The 20,726-nt window shown below is 44.0% G+C and overlaps 2 protein-coding genes across 2 annotated transcripts; one reads left to right on the top strand and one right to left on the bottom strand.

Moving 5' to 3' along the window:
• Positions 1-175: 175 nt before the first annotated feature.
• Positions 176-12,117, bottom strand: LOC117549330. Its single transcript, XM_034221146.1, has 9 exons — positions 12,024-12,117; positions 11,893-11,955; positions 9,185-9,390; positions 5,322-5,469; positions 5,118-5,238; positions 1,597-1,757; positions 1,219-1,363; positions 625-761; positions 176-364 (listed from the first exon to the last, which is right to left on the bottom strand). Exons 1-9 carry the CDS (start codon positions 12,040-12,042, stop codon positions 345-347), a joined length of 1,020 nt encoding a protein of 339 aa, XP_034077037.1. The 5' UTR covers positions 12,043-12,117; the 3' UTR covers positions 176-344.
• A 608-nt stretch (positions 12,118-12,725) lies between these two features.
• LOC117549315 (mucin-5AC-like) lies at positions 12,726-17,186 on the top strand. The gene is made up of 3 exons (XM_034221111.1): positions 12,726-12,815; positions 13,709-15,262; positions 15,834-17,186. The coding sequence occupies exons 2-3, from the start codon at positions 13,759-13,761 to the stop codon at positions 16,856-16,858; spliced, it is 2,529 nt and encodes an 842-aa protein (XP_034077002.1). The 5' UTR covers positions 12,726-12,815; positions 13,709-13,758; the 3' UTR covers positions 16,859-17,186.
• Positions 17,187-20,726: the final 3,540 nt, after the last annotated feature.

Genomic DNA, 20,726 nt, shown 5'->3' with positions numbered 1-20,726 from the left:
ACGGAATTGGGCGGGGACTCCACCTGCACATGAAGCCATCCTCATCAACTACTGCCGTACTGCCATAGGTAAAAACATTGTTATTAACACAAATAAAAAGTACATTATTCACATTCAAAATGTAGTAAATACTAAAGTCAAGTGTTTTTTGTTTGAGACAAGAAAGAAAGAAAAATAGGTTTGAAAGCGAGTTTTATTTTCAGCAAATTCAGGCTTCAGAATTTATTTTTTTTATTCCGCAAATGTAGATTTAAAAATCTGTCCAATCAGAGAGCAGGAGACTGGAAGAGGGGGCGGAGCCAGGGAGCAGCTTTGGCGCCTTGATGACATCATCAACTCTTCTTCTACTCCTCGACAGGCCGCGCTGACGTGAACAGATCAGGTGTGTGTGATTACATGACAACAACTTTATCTGTAAACAGCTTTCCAACAAAGATAAATACTTCTTTACAACAAAGCTTTAATAATGCTTAAGAGCTAAATCAAATAGGATATACATTTACAAGGCAACTAATAAAAGTGAGATTTAAAAAAGCCATTAAGTTTGCCAAAAAGAGGTGTATTTGTATAATGTTGCCTCTATATATATACAGTTAACGTACTGTAATATGTGTGCTTTAGTACCTTTAACACTGAGCCAGCTTTCGAAGGAACCTCCAGCCTCCGGCATTTTACATGTGTAGACCCCCTCGTCAGCTTTGGTCACTGCTTTCAGGGTGAAGTTGCCTTCTTGTTCAAACGGTCCGCGACCAAAGCTGTTACTGCAGATTCAGAAACAATTTAAATTAAACAAAATACAGAAACAGGTTGTTGTGTTTCCAGGGGACACTAAACAGTGATGCACAATCCATCTACTGCAACATTTAGCTGATCGTATTTTAATGAGCCTGGGACTTCAGATTTCCACTGCCTTATCTACACTGTGGCTGTGCATATGACGATTAAGCCATTTCATATTTTAATCCACATATAATAAACCAAATAAACAAACAAGAACCAAGCAGAACAATACCATTAACCACACCCATGTGAACATTACCAGAAACATATCAATTACGATGTGTGTGTTGTTAACAAATAATTAGGATAATAAAACATTAAACACAGGCTAACTTAGCATTGTAGCTCCTACACAGAGATTGGATGGCCCTGAGTAATAACCCCTCAAACCATTGCTTTGAACTCTATCCTTAATAAGTAAATATCCTTAAACATTACTCGATCAAACGGTTGTTCTTGTAGTAAGAGGTGTGGAAGCTGAAGCTGATTTCCTTGGTTTTCCTATCTCTTTTGTAACAGCGCAGCATCACGTCCTCGCCCTCCATCACAGGAAGTGGAGGACTCTCGAGGACCGTCACAGAAGCTGAATAGGGCGGCAGAATATTTCACCTTAAACCTTTAGTAGAAATGTGCTGTAGTACTGAAGGTGCGAAGAAGCCTCTGGGTCACAGCCACAGTGAACCGAGGCAAAAACAACTTTACAAAGAACTGAATGACACTTAGATCGTACATTTCCATGATAGGAACCAGTGGCATGATGAAAGTAAAGAGCAGGCACATTAAAGACTTAATGAAGTCAAAACAAAAGATGCGTACCAATGGAGACGTTGAGGCTGTTGCTCCTGTCCCCTGCTGGGTTCTCACACCAGTACAGGCGGTATGAATCTAAATAAACAGGACTGATGGTGCTGGAGAGTCGATGGTCTGAAGACACTTGATCGGGACACTCTGTAACGGTCCCCGTCCAGTCGTTAAACCTTTGAAAACAGAAGTGGTGGTTACCTTATAGTATGGCTTTGACTCTCTAAAGGCACAGACACACCAGGCCGATTATCGGCGTCGGTGGGCGTCAGGCCGACGATGAGCGTTGACACGCCCTACTCAGATTGGTGTGTCCCGTACCGTCGGGTCTTTTCAGCCGGGCCGACGCCTTTTCGGCAAAGGCAGTCGGCAAAATAAATCACTCTGATTGGTGTTCAGCTAGCGAATCAGTGCATGAGAAGCGAAACGGAAGTGAGGGACCCAAACAAACTATTAAGAAGGCAAATCTGAGATTTCATTTACCTCCAGCTCTCGACTCAGGTTCGGGAAAGCCCCGTGAGCTTCTCGCTGTAGAGTGAAAATGGAACGCACACGCTATTTGTTGTTTGTTTATATCACGCAGTCTGTTCTTCTTCTCTCGGTGTATCACGCAGTCTGTCTTCCGGTTGTTGCCTCTTTTGAATGACAAATACATGTCACGATTCTGGTGTTGTGTCACGTTTTTAGTTGTGTGTGTCTGGTAGTGGGTGTTTTGCTTTTCTCCTTGTCATGTTTTCCTCCCTGTGTATTGTCTGGTCTTTCTCCCCGTGTTTTCCTGTCTGTCGTTAGTTTCCCTGGTGTGTCTAATTTCCTGATTGTTTTCACCTGTCACCCCTTCTGTGTCTCCTGTGCTCATCAGTGTCAGCCCCGCCCCTGATTGTTCCCACCTGTGTCTTGTTCCCCGCCGACTACTCTTCTGCCGGGGGTCCTGCCAATCCTATGTTCTGTGCCGTTGGAGACCCCGCCGACTACTCTTCTGCCGGGGTTCCTGCCAATCCTATGTTCTGTGCTGTTGGAGACCCCGCTGACTACTCCTCTGCCGGCGGTCCTGCCAATCCTATGTTCTGTGCCGTTGGAGACCCTGCCGACTACTCTTCTGCCGGGGTTCCTGCCAATCCTATGTTCTGTGCCGTTGGAGACCCCGCCGACTACTCTTCTGCCGGGGTTCCTGCCAATCCTATGTTCTGTGCCGTTGGAGACCCCGCCGACTACTCTTCTGCTGGGGGTCCTGCCAATCCTATGTTCTGTGCCGTTGGAGGCCCCGCCGACTACTCTTCTGCCGGGGGTCCTGCCAATCCTATGTTCTGTGCCGTTGGAGATCCCGCCGACTACTCTTCTGCCGGGGGTCCTGCCAACCCTATGTCCTGTGCCGTTGGAGGTCCAGCCGACACCTGTTTCGTCGGGGGTCCTGCCAGCTCCATGTCCTGTTCCGTTGGGGGTCCCGCCGAGACCTGCTCCGCCGAGTTTCCTGCCAACACCGTGTCCTGTCCTGTTTCGGGTGCCATCGACACCAGCCCTTGCTCCGTCGTGGGTCCCACTGACACCAGCCCAGGTTCCGTCCAGGGTCTTGTCTACGCCTGACCCGCCAGGGGTTCCACCAGCTCCTGCCCGTCCTTGTGCCCGGCCTCCTGAGTTCCCAGCGGCTTTCGCCCTAGAGCCCGGTCTCCTGAGTTCCCCAGCCGAGGACTTCACCATGCCTGCCTTGCCCCCGGACCGTCCACCCGAGGAATCAACCATGAACTCTGCCTTGCCCCCAGGCCGTCCGCCCGAGACACCCATCATGGACTCTGCCTTGCCCCTGGGTCGTCCGCCCGAGACACCCATCAGGGACTCTGCCTTGCCCCTGGGTCGTCCGCCCGAGACACCCATCATGGACTGTGCTTTGCCTCTGGGTTGTCGTCTCGGACCCGTCCTCCGGACTCACCCTTTTTTGATTTTTTTTTTTGTACGTCTGGAATCCGTCCCTTGATGGGGGGGTTTCTGTCACGATTCTTGTGTTGTGTGTCTGGTAGTGGGTGTTTTGCTCTTCTCCTTGTCATGTTTTCCTCCCTGTGTATTGTCTGGTCTTTTCCCCTGTGTTTTCCTGTCTGTCGTAGTTTCCCTGGTGTGTCTAATTTCCTGATTGTTTTCACCTGTCACCCCTTCTGTGTCTCCTGTGCTCATCAGTGTCAGCCCCGCCCCTGATTGTTCCCACCTGTGTCTTGTTACCCTGTGTTTAAATTCCCCTGTCTCCCAGTGTTCAGTGTCAGTTCGTTTTTGTCTTTTGCCCTGGAAGGTCTTGTCTCTTGCCACGGTCAGGTCTATGTTCTTTTTGTGCTCTAGTAAAGTTTTGATCCTCACTACGTGAGCGCTTTCTTTTTGTTCTAATTTTTGTCATCTCAGCTAGAGATTTGATAGTGACCATTTTTTGTTGTTCATTTTTTGCTGTTCTTGATAAAATAAAGTATCTTACAAATACTTTACCTCTGTCTCCCGGGTCGTGCAATTGGGTCCTACATCCTAAGTGTCTGAGTTCTTAACAATACACACTACCGCCGCCTGCTGGTAAGGAGAGTTATTGCCACTCACGCATGCGCAGTTCGTACGTGCTACTTGGCCGTCGGCTGAAGTCTTTGCGGTGTGTTCCAGTGCGACACATGGCCAAAACGCTGAGACGCGAGGTGACGCAACAGTCGGGGTCCGTCTGTGTCAGTTCTTTGTTGTCAGATTGGTGTGTCGGGCCTTTAAGCCAATCTCGTTTAGATTTTTTGTGAAATGTCTCGTTGATGGATTGTCATGACGTTTGGTTCAGATATTCATGTTTGCCTAGTGGATGGAACCCAATGACGTTGGTAAGAAACTGTTTTTTTAGACTGGTGCCAATAGCTAGTCAAGGTTTCCACTTATTCAGAGATACTTCAACATCTATAAAACCTATCAGTAATACATTTACAAATTCATGATTCCAAGAACAACTGATTCGTTGTGATCCTCTGACTTTATCTCTTATATCATCATGAAGTTCCCTTGCTTGGTTTTGACTATTGGATGAATTTCGACCAAATATGGTTGAGACGATCGCTCCGAGGATTGAATTGTAAAATATTTGGTAGACGCTCAATAGTAATCTAGAACATCTATCAAGTAAAAGTAATAGTTTGTGCAAAACTGTGTTGGTACCCTAATACCCGCCTCAGCTGTATTGTAGGGTCCCAAACTCTTGATAAGACTTGAATATCTCAAGAACTGGGAACTTCTGGATGGATTAACATGAAGGTTTGTAAGAGACATTCATGATTACCAGAGGATAAATCCTAATGTCTTTGGTGAACCTCAAAATGTTTTCACTCAGGCCAAATCGCATCATGGAGCCAACCATGAAGTTGTAATTCCAAGATGAGGCCACTATGAAAATTAGCTTCAAAGCCCAATGTTCTTCTTGGTGTCTTTAAACCATTACTATGTACAGTTGACATTTCTTAAAACTTGCTCCTGGTAGCTATTGGTTTATGTAAAGTAATTCCAAAATCATATAACGCTACAAGTAAAAGACCAACCTCATCATCTTCCACTGGGCGTTGTCGTTGGGCAGCTGGCAGCCCAAAGTGAACGCCTCATTGGAGAAGAACTGGCTCCTGTTGTGGCTCATCACTTCCATGGAGGCCTTCGGAGGAGCGTCTTTGTTGGGGAGATAAATTAATATCAAATAAATAAATGTAAGAATCCTAACCTAATCATAAAAACAATCTGTGTTTTCTGACCTTCAACCCAGAGCATACTGTGCCAGTCGAGGACATAAACTTCAGGTAAGCTGCCATTATCGTCACAGGTGTAAACTCCCTGGTGCTCATGGGTAACGGGGTTCAGCTCATAGGTGATTCCTGCCGATGCTGGCTGGCTCGCCACAATCTGAGAGGAGAGCAGGCAGTTTTGGTTTAAAATGGCAAAATCATTGTTTGCACGCAATAAATGTACAGACAGGTCTCTGTGGCAGCGCCGACTTCTGGAGTGATGGGAGTGGCTCGGCCGGAGACCAGACAGCTGAGCAGAATCAAGTAATTAAGCTCTCAGTAGAAAGCATGCTGGTAACCTGGTTCTGCTCTCTCTTGCAGTAGACTGGGTCCTGAGAGGAGGACACACACACACACACACACACACACACACACACACACACACACACACACACACACACACACACACACACACACACACACACACACACACACACACACACACACACACACACACACACACACACACACACACACACACACACACACACACACACACACACACACACACACACACACACACACACACACACACACACACACACACACACACACACACACACACACACACACACACAGAGCAGCCGGAGGATATAGAGGAGTCGATTTATGTTTATTTTTGTGTCCACTCCCTCAGTTGCAATACACGTTGTTTTTGTTTTCACAACCCACCTTCTCCTTCCGTCATTTTTAACTCAAGCATGAGGCAGAACGCTCACAGTCTCATTCCCAGGTTTTAAAATACTGCCGTAGACTGTATACGTTTATAAAGTCACTGTGACGTCAACCAATGGTCTGTGGACTACAGTTTTCCAAGTATTGAGTTTGGCATTTTGGCCATTGCCTTATTGGTTCTTTTGCAACGTGACACAATAGTCAAGTACAACCAAATGCTAAACAAATTGGGTTTTAAAGGGGGGCAAGTTGTAAGACATAATAAAACACCACACAAACTAATATTTGTTATTTATTAAAACAGTGTGACCAGAGGCCTGTACTACGAAGCCGGTTCAACATAACCTGGATATGTTTGAGTTAGCCGGTTGGCCTAATCCAGTGGTTCTCAAACTTTTTCTGTCAGGCCCCCCCTTTGGAGAAAAATAAAAGTCGGGCCCCCCCAACACAAATAGTCAGGCTCAATGGCGGCAGCAGAGATTTATTTTGGGGGTGCTGTGGGGTAGCTTGACGTTTCATAGAGGGTGCTCAAACATTTAGGGTTTCCCATTAATGTACCGGGCGCTACAGTGGAATTTTCTACTGCAACAATCCCCACGCAAACACACAGTGTGACAGTTACAATGAAGGCTCGATAATCAGCTCACGGCATATAGGTGTAAACAGGGGTAAAGTGCTATTTTTATAGGTGGTGTGTGGACCTCAGATAGGGGGGTCCGGGGGCAAGCTCCCCCGGGAAGATTTATTTTTAAATATTGAAGTTAAAAGCATCAATCTGGTGCACTTTGAGAGCAACATGAAGAGATCTATGGATACCTCTCTCAACACCCATATGAAACAGAACTGTAAACAGATTTACTTTTTCTTTATGGATATTTTACAAATCACCCTTTTAAACTTTATTCTTTACGTGTGCCTCGGAAATAATTGTTTACATTAATGGTGCCCAACACGTTTGAGACCCACTGAGATAACACTGAGAGCCCTTTAGCTCACTGAGTCTCTCAGTCTGACAGGAGAGGACTCTCCTCTACTTTGATGTTGAAAAAACTCCTTATATCCGTTAGCGTAGCTCGCTAGCACCAGAAGCTAACAACTACGATCTCCGGTACCGGTGCGCTCTCTCTCGTGCACGAACACAAAATGGCTCGTTCACACAGAGCCGAGCTTTAATGAAACACAGAGACCCAGACGTAATAGTGCTGCATCATATTTTTTTTAAATAATCATTTTTCCTCCTGGTGTCTCGCACCCCCCCCTGTCATGCCTCTGCGCCCCCCAGGGGGGGTGCGCCCCCCACTTTGGGAACCACTGGTCTAATCCAAAACATACGCGCTCTCGCTAAGCCGTCCTACGACGCAAGTGGATCACTCAAGCCAGCCGTGTCCTATCTAGTTAGGTGCGCGTTCACATGAAAGGGGTGGTATTTGGAGCATTCGACCAATCAGAAACATGGAGAAGCGCACTGACAGCGCAGCGTCATACTTCCTGAATGAAAAGTAAACTATAATATTAGACATATGAAGAAGTTAAACTTGAAACATCCATGACTTAAACACTTGATCCAGGATAAAAGCCACAGAGCTGCACCTGCAAGGTGAATACAGCTGGTAAAAGAACAAGTGTTTGAATGCGTACATTAACAGGTTTATGATATCACTGCCACGTCTAAGACACGATCTGACTTTAATTACATTTGACTCGAGTGTTTCGTCAACTTAATGTGTTGCTTAAAATAATACTTCTGCATACAGTATGTGACACTGTAAACGTTGCACGGCCAGATACGGCTCAAGAAACTGATTCAGATAAGGAAATATATGATACATTATGATGTGATATGAATGATCATGGGACACATCGACGTCTGCACTCACAGTGCCGCGGACTGAACTTAATGTTACTCTGATCCGGTTACTTATGTTGTGGCAGATATGTAAGTTCGTTTTCTTAACGCTAATGTTATAATAGTCAGATTGCTCTGAAGATGGGAGGTGATATTCTATTAATGTTCACGTTCACACAGTCGGTGATTTTTGCCGGCCGTCTTTCCTGCAACGGCAGTTTTTCTGTATTTCCTTTCTCCTGTAATATGACTTGATCGCTTTAAACTCCACACACTGAGCTCTGATTGGTCAGCAGGCAGTGCTTTCACTGAGTTGATCTCTTATCCTGGAACCTAACCCGCTCCGGATGTTAGCCGTTCAGCATAAGTTACCATGGAGATCTAGCCTTTTAAGAAGAGAACCAGCGTCGTAGGACCGGAAACCCAGAGTTTTCCCTGAAGTTAGCTCGCTAAGTGAAAATCCTGCTTCGTAGTACAGGCCACTGGATGGAGTTCCAAGCAGATGGGTTATGTAAGAAAACCATCAACAAATCTGGACTTTGCTTGCCGTGTCAGAGGTTGGACCCAAAATAGACTTCATTATCTTCTAACGTTTACCCCACATGACTCCAGTGTAAAGATAAGAGGTGTGTGTGTGGGGGGGGGATAGGTTAAACAAACACAAGACCTTTACCCGGGGGAAATGTTTGTGTCCAATGTGAAACCCTTAACTCAACACACACTTATCTTAAGGGAAACCACGTAACAAATTCACTAAATGTAATCTGAACCTCAGCCAGCAGTATAGTCGACTAAACCTACTTTAGGGTTGATTACCTAGAGTCCATAAATGTGACTAGTTTGGATTAAGGACTGGTTGTATTGGCAGGCTTTCTTTTAACTGAAATCAAGGACCCTTTGTGTCCAAAATTGCAACAAATTTAGGGTAATTTTCAGTAACTTCATGGTAAATGTATCGACAGGCATAGAAAAGGTTGCGTTTCTTCGCATCAGGTAACATTAGTTAGTAATTTAGTCACCTAAACCTATTTTACGCTAAGGGGTACTGACCTCCTGTCCATATCGAGGATTGTTTTCTTTGTGAAGCTTCATTTTACTGAAATCAAGGACCCTTATGCGTCAAAAACTGCCAGAAATGTAGCGACATTTTGAGGAACTTCATTGTAAATGTCCTGACAGGCTTAGAAAACCCTGACTAGAGTTGTGTTTCCTCGCCACGACTCGCCTGACGTAACTCTAGTTGTGGTTTGGGTTAAAATCTGTGTTCATGGAGACATTAGGAATCTAAAATGTGGACTATAATGCCTCGAACCTTCTTGGTCCTGTTTCCGGGCCTCATGTTGGTCCAGGTGAGATGCAGGTAGACCTTGTCTCCATACTTCTTCCTGTCGGTGTGCGCTTTGCAGTAAATCGTCACATTGCTGCCCGCGCTGACGAACCATGTTGGAAACGCCTGCAGCTTCGTTCCTATAACGCCCGTGTAATTACTCTTGGGCTTTGTGTCCCGACGCTGCACATCTGAAGTCAGCCAGAAAAGAAAAAGTTAAATATTTCACTAGCAATAAAATAAACTAAAAGGCTCCTGCAAATCTCCAAGTTTATTAATAATTAACGATTTTTTTATTATAATCATTAATAACTACTAATAAGGAATGCAAAATGAAATAAATCTGTGCTTTGTGTATATTGTTATTTATTATTAGTGGACGAGAAGGTATCCAATTACCTAACTTAAGAAAAAGTACTAACAAAACCATGAAAATACTATTTTACAAGTTAAGTTCGTGCATTGGACATGTTACTTGAGTACGTAAGTAAAACCAGGAGATTGTAGTTAAAGTATTACAAATATACTATTATATAATATATGTTTAGATTATGCTTAAGCCTACAAAAAAAGCCCTCTCCCTGGCTAGGTCTTCGTACTACTCCACCCTCATTGGCATCCAACAATCCCAACCGAGAATGCTGTTCTCAACCATAAACCGGCTTCTCCGCCCCCTTGATCCCCCCCATCCCCCAGGTGCTCTTGATCTCTGCTCGAAGTTTCTGGATTTCCTCCAGGCCAAAGTTGATTCCATCCACCAGCAGCTTCTGGTGCCTGCCCCCCCCCCCCCCCCCCCCCCCCCCCTACTTCAACCACACCCCAGCCACAAGGTATTACTCATCCACCTAGGTGTTGCCTCTCCACCTTCTCCCCAGTGGATGTCATCCAAATTATCAAGCTGGTTACTAATATAAGGCCAAGTCATCGACCTGCTCTCTTGACCCCATGCCCACAGCCTTGGTCAAGGCAGCTCTATCCACCATCTGCCCCATCATTGTTGACATTGTGAACTTGTCCCTGTCTTCTGGCACAGTCCCACCCTGCCTCAAAACTGCCTCAGTCTCTCCAATCCTGAAGAAGCCTGGCTTGGACCCGGAGGACCTCAACAACCACCGGCCGATCTCAAACCTCCCATTCGTGAGCAAGATCTTGGAAAGAGCAGTTGCCGCACAACTGCAACACCACATGTCACTGCATGAGCTCTACGAACCCCTCCAGTCTGGCTTCAGACCATATCACAGTACTGAGACTGCCCTCATCAAAATCACAAACGACCTCCTCATCGCATCTGATTCTGGCCTCATCAGCATTCTCATCCTCCTCGACCTCTCAGCAGCCTTCGATACCATATCCCATTCCATCCTCCTCAGCCGCCTGTCTGACTACCTTGGCCTCAGTGACACAGCTCTTGCATGGTTCGAGTCCTACCTGTCTAACAGGAAAAACGTTGTCACCATCAGTGACTGCAGCTCCCCTCCCGCCCCAGTCAACCAAGGTGTACCTCAAGGCTCTGTGCTTGGACCCCTCCTATTCAATATCTACATGCTCCCACTTGGTCAAATCATCCGCCAACATGGTCTCAGCTTTCACTCTTATGCTGATGACACACAGCTCTATCTCTCCACCAAACTGTCCACTCAGCTCCCCCTCAATCCCTTGTCAACTGCCTACAGGACATACAAAACTGGATGTCATCAAACCTGCTCAAAATCAACAGCAATAAAACAGAGCTCATGATTGTGGCTCCCAAGACGCAGCTCCAGAAGGTAGGTGACCTGCTTCTCTCCATTGACGGCTGCTCCATCTCCCCGTCCACTGAAGTCTGCAACCTGGGAGTCATCCTGGACTCCACCCTCTCTTTCCAGGCGCACGTCAAATCTGTCACCAAATCCGCCTTCTACCACCTAAAAAACATTGCCAGAATCCGGCCTTCACTCTCTGACTCTGTGGCAGAAACCCTTGTACACGCCTTCATTACATCCCGTCTGGACTATTGCAATGGAGTCCTGTCCGGGGTTCCCAGCAAAACCCTGGATAGGCTCCAATACGTCCAGAACTCTGCCGCCAGGCTTCTCACCCACACCAAGCCATGGCACCATATCACCCACACCCTCATCCACCTACATTGCCAAGTCCCGGATTCAATACAAAACACTCATCCTCACGTACAAGTCCCTCCATTCCCTCGCCCCCCAGTACTTATCGGACCTCCTCCATCCCTACACCCCTTCTCGGAGTCTGCGGTCCTCAGACACGGGCCTGCTCTCCATCCCCCGCTCTCGCCTCCGAACTGTTGGTGACAGGGCATTCAGTGTTGCGGCCCCCACCCTCTGGAATGCACTTCCTGCCGAGATCCGGAACGCTGCCTCCCTGGACATCTTCAAATCATCACTAAAAACACACCTGTTCACCCCGGCCTTCGGGCCCTAGCCCTTTTCTGGTCCCCTGGCTTCCTTTATTTATTTCTTTGGTTTGCCCGTTGATTGTCTGTCTGTTTTGTTTGTCCACCATGTACAGCGACCTTGGGTCCCTTGAAAGGCGCTATATAAATATCATTTATTATTATTATTATTATTATTATTATGTTTAGATTATGTTTGCTATGCATTATGCTAACAGCTGATTTGCCCTGCTGTAGTTTGAGGTGGAGCTCATTTTGATATATGGTGATTTTCATTTCTGCAGATACTCACGATGAGGTGAAGATCCATCAAAAATGCTCTTTGCGCTCACAAAGGAGAAGAGGACACACAGCACTGAAACACAGAGTTCAATATGAGCTTAAAGTGTTTTAGTGAAGATATAAATGAGTAATAACACTTACAGCCTGAAGCGAGTCTCATCCTGATGAAGTCTCGTCTCTGTCTGTCACTCCGAAAGCTGATGCGTTTTAAAGGTCAGGAAACGTTTGTTTTATCGGCCGTTGACCCTCGATCTGTCTTCTTTCCAGTGATCTGATTGGTCGGCTGGTTGATAACATATTTAGGTTTTGGGGGTTAAAGGTTGCTCCCTTTCAGTTTATTATTGACACATCTGTTTTTCTAATTTACTCCTAAATTAGATCCAGTTTAAAATATAAATATTTTTGGTCTTATTTATTTATTTCACTGTATTATTTTAAAATTAAAATAAAGTGTTTTTTTGTCTGGCCAATAATCCATTTATTATATGGTTGATTCATTCATTCAGCTAATCATTTTTATATAATACCTAACAATTATGAGTACAAATGCAAATGTATTACCTGATTTCCTAAAAAAGCATTAGGGTCATTTTTTATTTTCAGTCAGTGAGGTTAAAAACAATTTCAATTACTAAATAAAGTGTGTTTCATTATAATCTAGTGTACTCACAACAGCGACTCTGTGGCCAATTAGCAGTTTGTTTAATGGACTATTGTGTGTATCGTTGCAACTTAACATTTATTATGTTGAGAGGAGAAAAGAAAACATGGCGCTCTGATCTCCTCCTTCTCTCCCTCCTTTTATTTATTCATGTTTCTGGTAGAGCAACGAGGAAGAGGAGGAGGAGGAGGAGGAGGAGGAAGCTGCAGAGTTACTCTCATACTCGAACACCATGATGGGATTTACACCGCCGGAGTTTGGACCCTGAATCGGTACGAAGAGATTTGTACTTTTAATATTATAATGTAGTCTTGTATTCAATCTACAATGATTTACTGACACATCAGTGTTTACTCAAGGACTCATTTCACATAAATGCACTCATACTTGTGCTCCACTACATTTATGAGGCAAATATTGTACTTTTTTTTTAGCTAAATGTACTTCAATGTTAATTTATGAAATGCTTCAATAATTTGATGCAATAATGTAATTGTCCCTGTTGTTTATATCTTTATCGTTTTTTTGCATTCAAGACGATGTTGTTACTACTTTTATTGAAGTAAAAGGTCATATAATCTACTGCAACATTTAGCTTATTTGAGCCTGGGATTTAAGATTTCCATTGCCATAGCTACACTGTGGCTGTGCTTATGACAATAAAGCCTTTAAATCTTTGAATTCATAAATAATAAAGCAATAAACAAACAATAAACAATTACCAGAAACAATCAATTACGATGTGTGTGTCGTTAACAAATAATGAGGATAATAAAACAAGAAACGCAGGCATTTTATCAGCTATGTAGAAATATATATATATAGTTTGATGCTATAAATAGTAGCTTTACAATACGTTTTATGGATTTTAATAAGGTATTTGATGTGAGCATTTAGGCAAATAGAAAAGGGGCTTGCAACAGATGCAGATCATCTTTAGACCCTTTTTAATTCAGAGGTAGGATCATGCATGACATTTCACACAGCAGGACGATCCCGAGAGGATTCGTGTGTGACAGAAAATAGCTGAAGGTAAAACAGAACTGCCATTTACTGAGGTGATCTTTAGCAGCCTGGAAAATGACAGAAAATGTAAAAAATTACTGAGACTGAAAAATGTTTTGTGATTTATAATCACTTCGTTTTTTTTCCTCTGTCCAATCAGGTGCTGATTATAGATCCACAAATACTAAATCAAAGTCTGAAACCATCACAATGGATAACGTCCAATCAGAAGACTTGATTCAAGAGGGGGCAGGGCTTGCAGATGCCCTTGGCAACACAGATCCCAACGCTAACTTAGGGGCGGAGCCTAACTTCAACCTCAATCTCACTCTGACTTCGCAAAGCAACCCCCGCCCAAGCAAAAAAGGAGGAGTGGCTAAAGATGATTCATCGAGACAAAAAAGTAAAATTCCAGCTTTGTGTCTCACACCGACTGCCGAGCATTTGCTGAAATCCCCAAATCCAAAATGTACCTCCACTCTGAACCCCAAGACACATAGCAACATTGCGTTAAGTCCAAAACCCAACCGGTCGGAACAATCAACCATCGCAACCAGCCAGAGAACAACCGAAAAAATCAAAAGTCAGTCCTTACAGGGATCAGATCCTGTCTCAAACCACAAATCACATGTTTCACTGACAACAAAGACTACAAACAAAGTAACAGGGAGCCTAAAGATGCCGACACACGATACCCAGTCGCCAAAAATGCTTCAACTTCCCATAACCCAGGACTTCCACAACCAGAAAGAGGATACAAACAGTCCAAAACTCGCCAATCAAACCCCAATTAGCACTAAAGCTCAAAAACAAGACCCAGCAAGGCAAGAATCAAGAACCCATAGTTCTGAGATGCCAAAATCTCCGAATCAAAAGGCGGAGATGGTTCTGCTGAGTGCCAAGAATCCTCAACCGAGTTCTGTAAGTCCCAAACCATCAACACAGAGGAACTCTTCTGGAACGAGAAGCAGAAACACATCAGGGTCTAAGGAGAAACCGGAGGGTAAAGATTCAAGTGTTGGTTCAAGATCAAAAACCAGTACAAATGCCAGTCCTGACCCTAAAACTGCAACGGGGTCCAAGGAGAGCCTGGAGTCTAAGAGCCGTTCTGCTTCCAAAACCAGTTTGGGATCAAAGGACAGCTTAGACTCCAAAACTGGCATCAATTCCAAAGCCAGTCCCCTTTGTAAGTCTGGGACAGGTTCCAGAGATAGCCTTGATTTTAAAACGGCTACTGAAATCAAAGTGAGCAAAAACAGTCCAGATTCTAAGACAGCTGTGGGTTTGAAATCTGGCATGGGGTCAAAGGACAACCTGGATCTTAAACATCCTTCAAACTTTCAAGCCAGTTCCCGGTTGAAACCTGGTCCGACCCGTTCAACTTCTAAACCTTCTCTGGTTGCCTCTAAGACGGACCTTGTTGAATCTGCGACCCACTTGACTTCTAGAACCGGATCCAAAGATCTCAAACTCAACGAAGCAAGCTCCAGTGCTAAAACTACTCCAGATCCTAAAGCTGATTTAGATTATTCTAACTCTGGACCAGTTCGGTCTAGTTCAAAGTTGGCTCTGGCAGATTTGTCTCCCTCTTCGTCGCTTCCTCCGAGACCAAGTCCAGGAAATAGGAGTCCTGCTTACGGTTCTGGCAAAACTCTTGGTTCTAGTCCAACTGGACCAACAAGGGAAGTCCTGAAGAGTCCTGGTTCTGCTCAAGGTAATCACAAGTATTCCATTTTATTTTAGGAGATAAGACATAATTGACAAAAAGTAAAGTGAAAAACATAATGTATCTTTAAAACCTCAGGGTGTAAAGATTGACCGAATCAAAGGTTCAGTTAAAACCAGAAGTTTACAATATGTCAATAATACTGAAACACAATGAATGCATTTTTCTTTTTGTATTACTTTTAATATAATATACTTTAATATTGTTTTAATATTGTCTGCTTATCTGTATTATTGTGTTGCATTGTTGGAGAAGCCTGTGACCTAAGATTTTCAACGACATAATTACTCTGTCGCTATGTTAGTTTGACAATAAATAACCTTGAACCTTGAAGTAGGCCTACAATTAACTACAAAATGATATTCCTCAATGGTCAACATAGTAAAATAACTCAACATAAAACAGACAACAGAGCCACAAATCAGCACTGTGGACGTTTTGGTTTGGTTTAAGTCTTTGCTTCAGAACTGTGACACCCATAGTAAAAACGTTATACTATCACTAAGCTTTTAGATGATCGGTCAGTCTTAATCCAACCTGTTTCCTTGTTTAACTTCAGGCCTGATGGCTCCTTTGGCAACCTCCAGCCCCAAAATCAGAACCACCGTTTCCCTGACGATGACACGAGCATTCGCACCATGTGTCACTGTGGAAACAAACACCAGCAAGACATCCCATTATACCAGCCTGTCTCGGGGTCTCACCTTTGACTCTATAACGAAGACATCCACGAGGCATGTCGACAATGAAGAAAGGGTGGATGTGATGATACACAGCCCCCCACCGAGTCACCTGGGAGACAAAAGTACCAACAACGCTCTACCGTCAAGGGGTGAGGAAAGTAGGAAGCAAGAGAAAGGTGAACAGAAAGATGGTACTACATCTACCCTCCATTTTCTACCTCCAGTGAGGTCTTTAAGGGAGAAAGCGACCATGACTGACCCGAGTTTGGGGCTCCATTCCTGGGGAGGTGAGCGCAGAAATGTGGGCGTCCAAGTGGAGGTTGAACTCTTGACTTCCAACGACTCAAGTTTGCAAATGGGAGTTCCTTCCTCCAGTAGTTTGATCTCACCAACGATGGTCCAACACATTTGCAAGATCGATATCGAACTTAGCAGCCAATCGGTGTCTGAATCTGTAGAAACCGATCGCGCAAGTTCCCTTCCCGCCTGTTTGTGTACGTACAGCTTCCAGGAAAACCCCGAAATCACATCGGAGCTACGACTCGGACAAAACCAAGGCGTTAGCGTCGAGAGCTTCTGGGAAGAGGAAGTAGGAAGGGAGAAAACTGAGGTGGAAGTGGAAGTAGAGGAACAGGAACAGGAAGATGTTGGGAGGCCTCAGAATGTGGCGTGGGACGACCAGGGAAGAACTTGGGAAGTTTACGGCGCCTCGGTGGACCTGGAGTCTTTGGGAACGGCGATCCAATCCCATCTGGAGTCAAAGATCCGGGAGCAGCAGAAACACATCCGGACTCTGAGGCAGTCTGTCTGCTCCGAAAGCAGCCCCAGGGTGTACCGGATGAGGAAGAGGAGGGCAGGGATGCTGGGATGCTGCAGGAAGACGCCCAACGTGGAAGAATGACACGAGTCCGGAAAGTTAAAAAAAATCCTTCATAATGAAGACTTTGAAAAGGTGTTCGCATTTATGTGTACAGCACATTATATGATAGGCCTGCACGTATTTCCACTGTATGTATTATTAAAAGTAGAGTAGCGATAAGAAAGTAGATAATGCAAATCCTGGAATGATTGCAGTGTGAATGCTGGATTCTGATAAGCTTAATTCAAACGTTTGGATGAATTAAGGTTCATATTTCTGGAATGATGAAAGTTATGAATGTCTTATGAGTAAGAGACGCCAAATAACACCAATTATAGAGGCTCATGGTCACAGTTACTTCCAGGTCGGTATTCATAAAATATTACGTTAAAATGCAGCAGCAGAAACACATCCGGACAGAGCGGATGAGGAAGAGGAGGGCAGGGATGCTGCAGGAAGACGCCCAACGTGGAAGAATGACACGAGTTCGGAAAGTTCAAAAAATCCTCCGTACTCAAGACTTTGAAACGGTGTTCACATCCTTCAAAGACCCTAGCCTCATCCCAATACCCCTCCTCGACTCCTCCTTTCCCTCACTCGCGTCCCTTCCTTACATCTTAGCTCCGCCTCCGTAAGATGCGAGCGAGAGACACGAGGAGGTGACGCGAGGACAGAGGAGTCCTCAGTTATTAATTGGGACGTCCTCGTTCACTCAAACGTCACTTTTACACTACGTCTGTTAATGATGACATGTGCACAGCTGTATCCCCTCTCATCGGGCTGAACTGAAGAACCCTTAGAACCGGCCCATTTCTGGTTAAATATTTATTTAAATTAATGAATCTTTCTCTTGTTAGTCAAGGAATTCAATGTATGATGGTTGGTCCTGCTTTTGTGTTCCGTTTTGGTGTAAAATGTAGCCTACATTTAAATAAAAATATAATTATAGTAATGTGAAAGCCTTTTAGAAATGAACTGCACATAATAATTCCCACGGAGCTGTGAGCACTTATACATTTATGTGACGCTTTTCCACTCATCTTCCAGTTGTCGGTTTTCCTCTGTTGAAATGGACCAGCTGTGAAGGTGGGGGCGGGGCTTTTATACTCGAGTAGTGAAAACACTTCCGCGTAGTCTGCTCGCGTGTATCCTCCCTTTCGTTTCCTCCCTCACCCCTCCTCCCTCACCCCTCCTCGACTCCTCCGTGTGCATTTCAGCTATTGGGATGTCCTTCAACATGGAGTGTCTTGATCGATTTCCGGGTCAAGTCCCGGAGGAGGGGAAGAGAGGAGTCGAGGAGGGGTATTGGGATGAGGCTTCTCTCAAAACTCACTTATTCACTCTAGATTTCAATATCCCCCCCCCCCCACACACTTTACTCACACTTGGATTGGGACGACTTTTTATGCTTTTTTGTTTTCTTTGTACTGTTTCTGATGTTATGTAAAGCGTCTTTGGGCACTAGGAAAAGCGCTACAAAAATCAAATTATTATTATTATTCATGTGTACAGCACATTATATGATAGGCCTGCACGTAGGTCCACTATATGTCTTAATGAAAATAGAGAAGCAACAAGAAAGTAGAGAATGCAATTCCTGGAAAGAAATGCTGAAACGCTTAATACAAACATTTGGATAAATGACGGTTCATATTTCTGGTCGATCGATTGGGAGTGATTCTCAGCATTCACACCAAGAATCACACATTATAGAGGCTAATGGTCACAGTTACTTCCAGGTCGGTATTCATTACATATTACGTTGACGTTTGACCCAAGATCAATGTCCCTCCTAACCTGTGTGTGCATGGATCATAAACCTGAATGTAAACATACACACACTATGTTTTATTTTCCGTGGACTAAAAAGCATTTAAAATGGCAGAGGATGTTTTGATGAATTACATAATTCTGGTTATTTAACAGAAGAGTTTCAGTCTAGAAGTAGAGTGGAGTCGACAGCTCTCTACTCACAGTGCTGGTAAATATTTCATCTACTTCCTTTTTACAAAACACCGTCATCACAAACTACTCGCGCTCGGGAACCCAGAAAAGTGTGTGTATGTGTGTGTTCGTATGTGTGTGTATGTGTTCGTGTGTGTGTGTTCGTATGTGTGTGTGTGTGTATGTGTTCGTGTGTGTGTGTGTATGTGTGTGTTCGTATGTGTGTATGTGTGTGTTCGTATGTGTGTGTGTGTATGTGTTCGTGTGTGTGTGTGTGTGTGTGTATGTGTGTGTTCGTATGTATGTGTGTGTGTTTGTGTGTGTGTATGTGTTCGTGTGTATGTGTGTGTTCGTGTGTGTGTTCGTGTGTGTGTGTGTATGTGTTCGTATGTGTGTTCGTGTGTGTGTATGTGTTCGTGTGTGTGTATGTGTGTGTGTTCTTGAGTGTGTATGTGTTCGTGTGTATGTGTGTATGTTCGTGTGTGTGTGTTCGTGTGTGTGTATGTGTTCGTGTGTGTGTGTATGTGTGTGTGTGTCTTTCCTGGTCTTTTTAATTGTTGTTTTTTCTGTTTTCCATCCCTCTCTTTTCCGTCACCCATTTTCCTTTCACATGTTAGTCCTCTACTTCCTTGTTTCCCGTCTTTCCTTCTTTCCTTTCCTTTCGCTTCCAGGTCACAACAAGCTCTGCTCTGTCGATGGGATTTCTTAAGTAGAGCATATAAACGTTCTTCCTCCTTCATTATCACCACTTCCCTTCGTCCCTGTAGTTATGTGTTTGATGGAATACCAGGTTGCTCTCTGAATTATTCAGAAACATTAAGTCACGCTTGTGTTAACAACAGTCTCCGCCATGTCTTATTCAGCCTGTGCTTCAGATGAGGTCTCACACCATCAGTATTATGCTGATTTAAAGGGTCCCCATTCTGCTTGTTGGGGGTTTCTCTCTCCTGTAGTGTGTTCTATACGTTGTAGTGCATGTCAATTGTCTGCAAAGGCTTTAATCCCAAAGTTCAAGATTGCAGTGACATCACTATGTAACACTCACGCTTACACAAGAAAAATAAAGAGCTTTTTGAACATTAAAGCGTGGAGACATGTCACACCTGAAAATTGCAGAATATGGCCCCTTTAATAAAAATACTTAATCTCCCCTTCCTCCCAAACCTTTGAAGGTTTCCAGGAAGTGTCCGTCAGAGACACCTGAGGCCTGTTCGTGAGCGGAGAGAACGTCCTCCCATTAAGTGCTAAAAAATGCACTTATATCAAACCTCTCGTTTTTAAGTGAGCAAGCTTTTTCATTTATTTTAAACTGGAAAAAAAGGTCCCAGCATGTCTTTCCCTTTCGGTAACAAAGTTCCCCTCTGTGGGCTGCAGTAAGGTTTTCCAATTTTAAAACCATGAAGCATCTACAACAAATCATTTTTTATAAAATAGCATCTCAAAAGTGAAGCTGGATCAAGAAACATATTTTTGCCAATTTTTAGCAAAGGATTCTCAAAACAGTGAAAATACAGGAAAACTATAACGTAGGGAAAACGCATTTTCTGTATTCAATTTAAAGAATATTTTATGAGGGTTTCAAATAATGTAGAAATAATTATTTAAAGGCAACATTTTAATAACAACATTTAGGATATAGCATAAGTCTTATAAGTAACAAGATGCTTTTTGTGTGTTTTTCTACTATAAGTCAATTTACTGCAAGAGAACCTCTAAATGTATGCATCCTACATCAAAACCAAAACAGCAAAAAGTATAATAAGTAAAAGTATTTATTGTGCAGTAAAATATATTTGACGAGTCCTGTGAGAACCATATATCTCTAAATAAAAACTGCTGCTTTCTGATGACACATTTAGAGTTTTGTCCCAGCCAATAGGAGGAGGCGAGGGTGACCTGACAACAACAGCTGACAGGTATTGTTCTAAAGTCACACAAATACACACTCTTGAAACACTCACACACA

This window comes from Gymnodraco acuticeps, unplaced genomic scaffold (genome assembly GCF_902827175.1).
Source record: "Gymnodraco acuticeps unplaced genomic scaffold, fGymAcu1.1, whole genome shotgun sequence".
Taxonomy (NCBI): Eukaryota; Metazoa; Chordata; class Actinopteri; order Perciformes; family Bathydraconidae; genus Gymnodraco; species Gymnodraco acuticeps.
The sequence above is the reverse complement of the archived record's forward strand: the minus strand, read 5'-3'. Positions and strand labels throughout refer to the sequence as shown.

Excerpts from the sequence above, each read along its gene's own strand:
- LOC117549330 (XM_034221146.1), bottom strand. Across the intron at positions 1,758-5,117 it reads GCCCAGTGGAAGATGATGAG|GTTTAACGACTGGACGGGGA; the intron begins GTTGGTCTTTTA and ends CTGTTTTCAAAG. Across the intron at positions 762-1,218 it reads AAGAACAACCGTTTGATCGA|TAACAGCTTTGGTCGCGGAC; the intron begins GTAATGTTTAAG and ends CTGAATCTGCAG.
- LOC117549315 (XM_034221111.1), top strand. The coding sequence starts at position 13,759 with ATGGATAACGTCCAATCAGAAGACTTGATTCAAGAGGGGGCAGGGCTT. Across the intron at positions 15,263-15,833 it reads GAGTCCTGGTTCTGCTCAAG|GCCTGATGGCTCCTTTGGCA; the intron begins GTAATCACAAGT and ends GTTTAACTTCAG.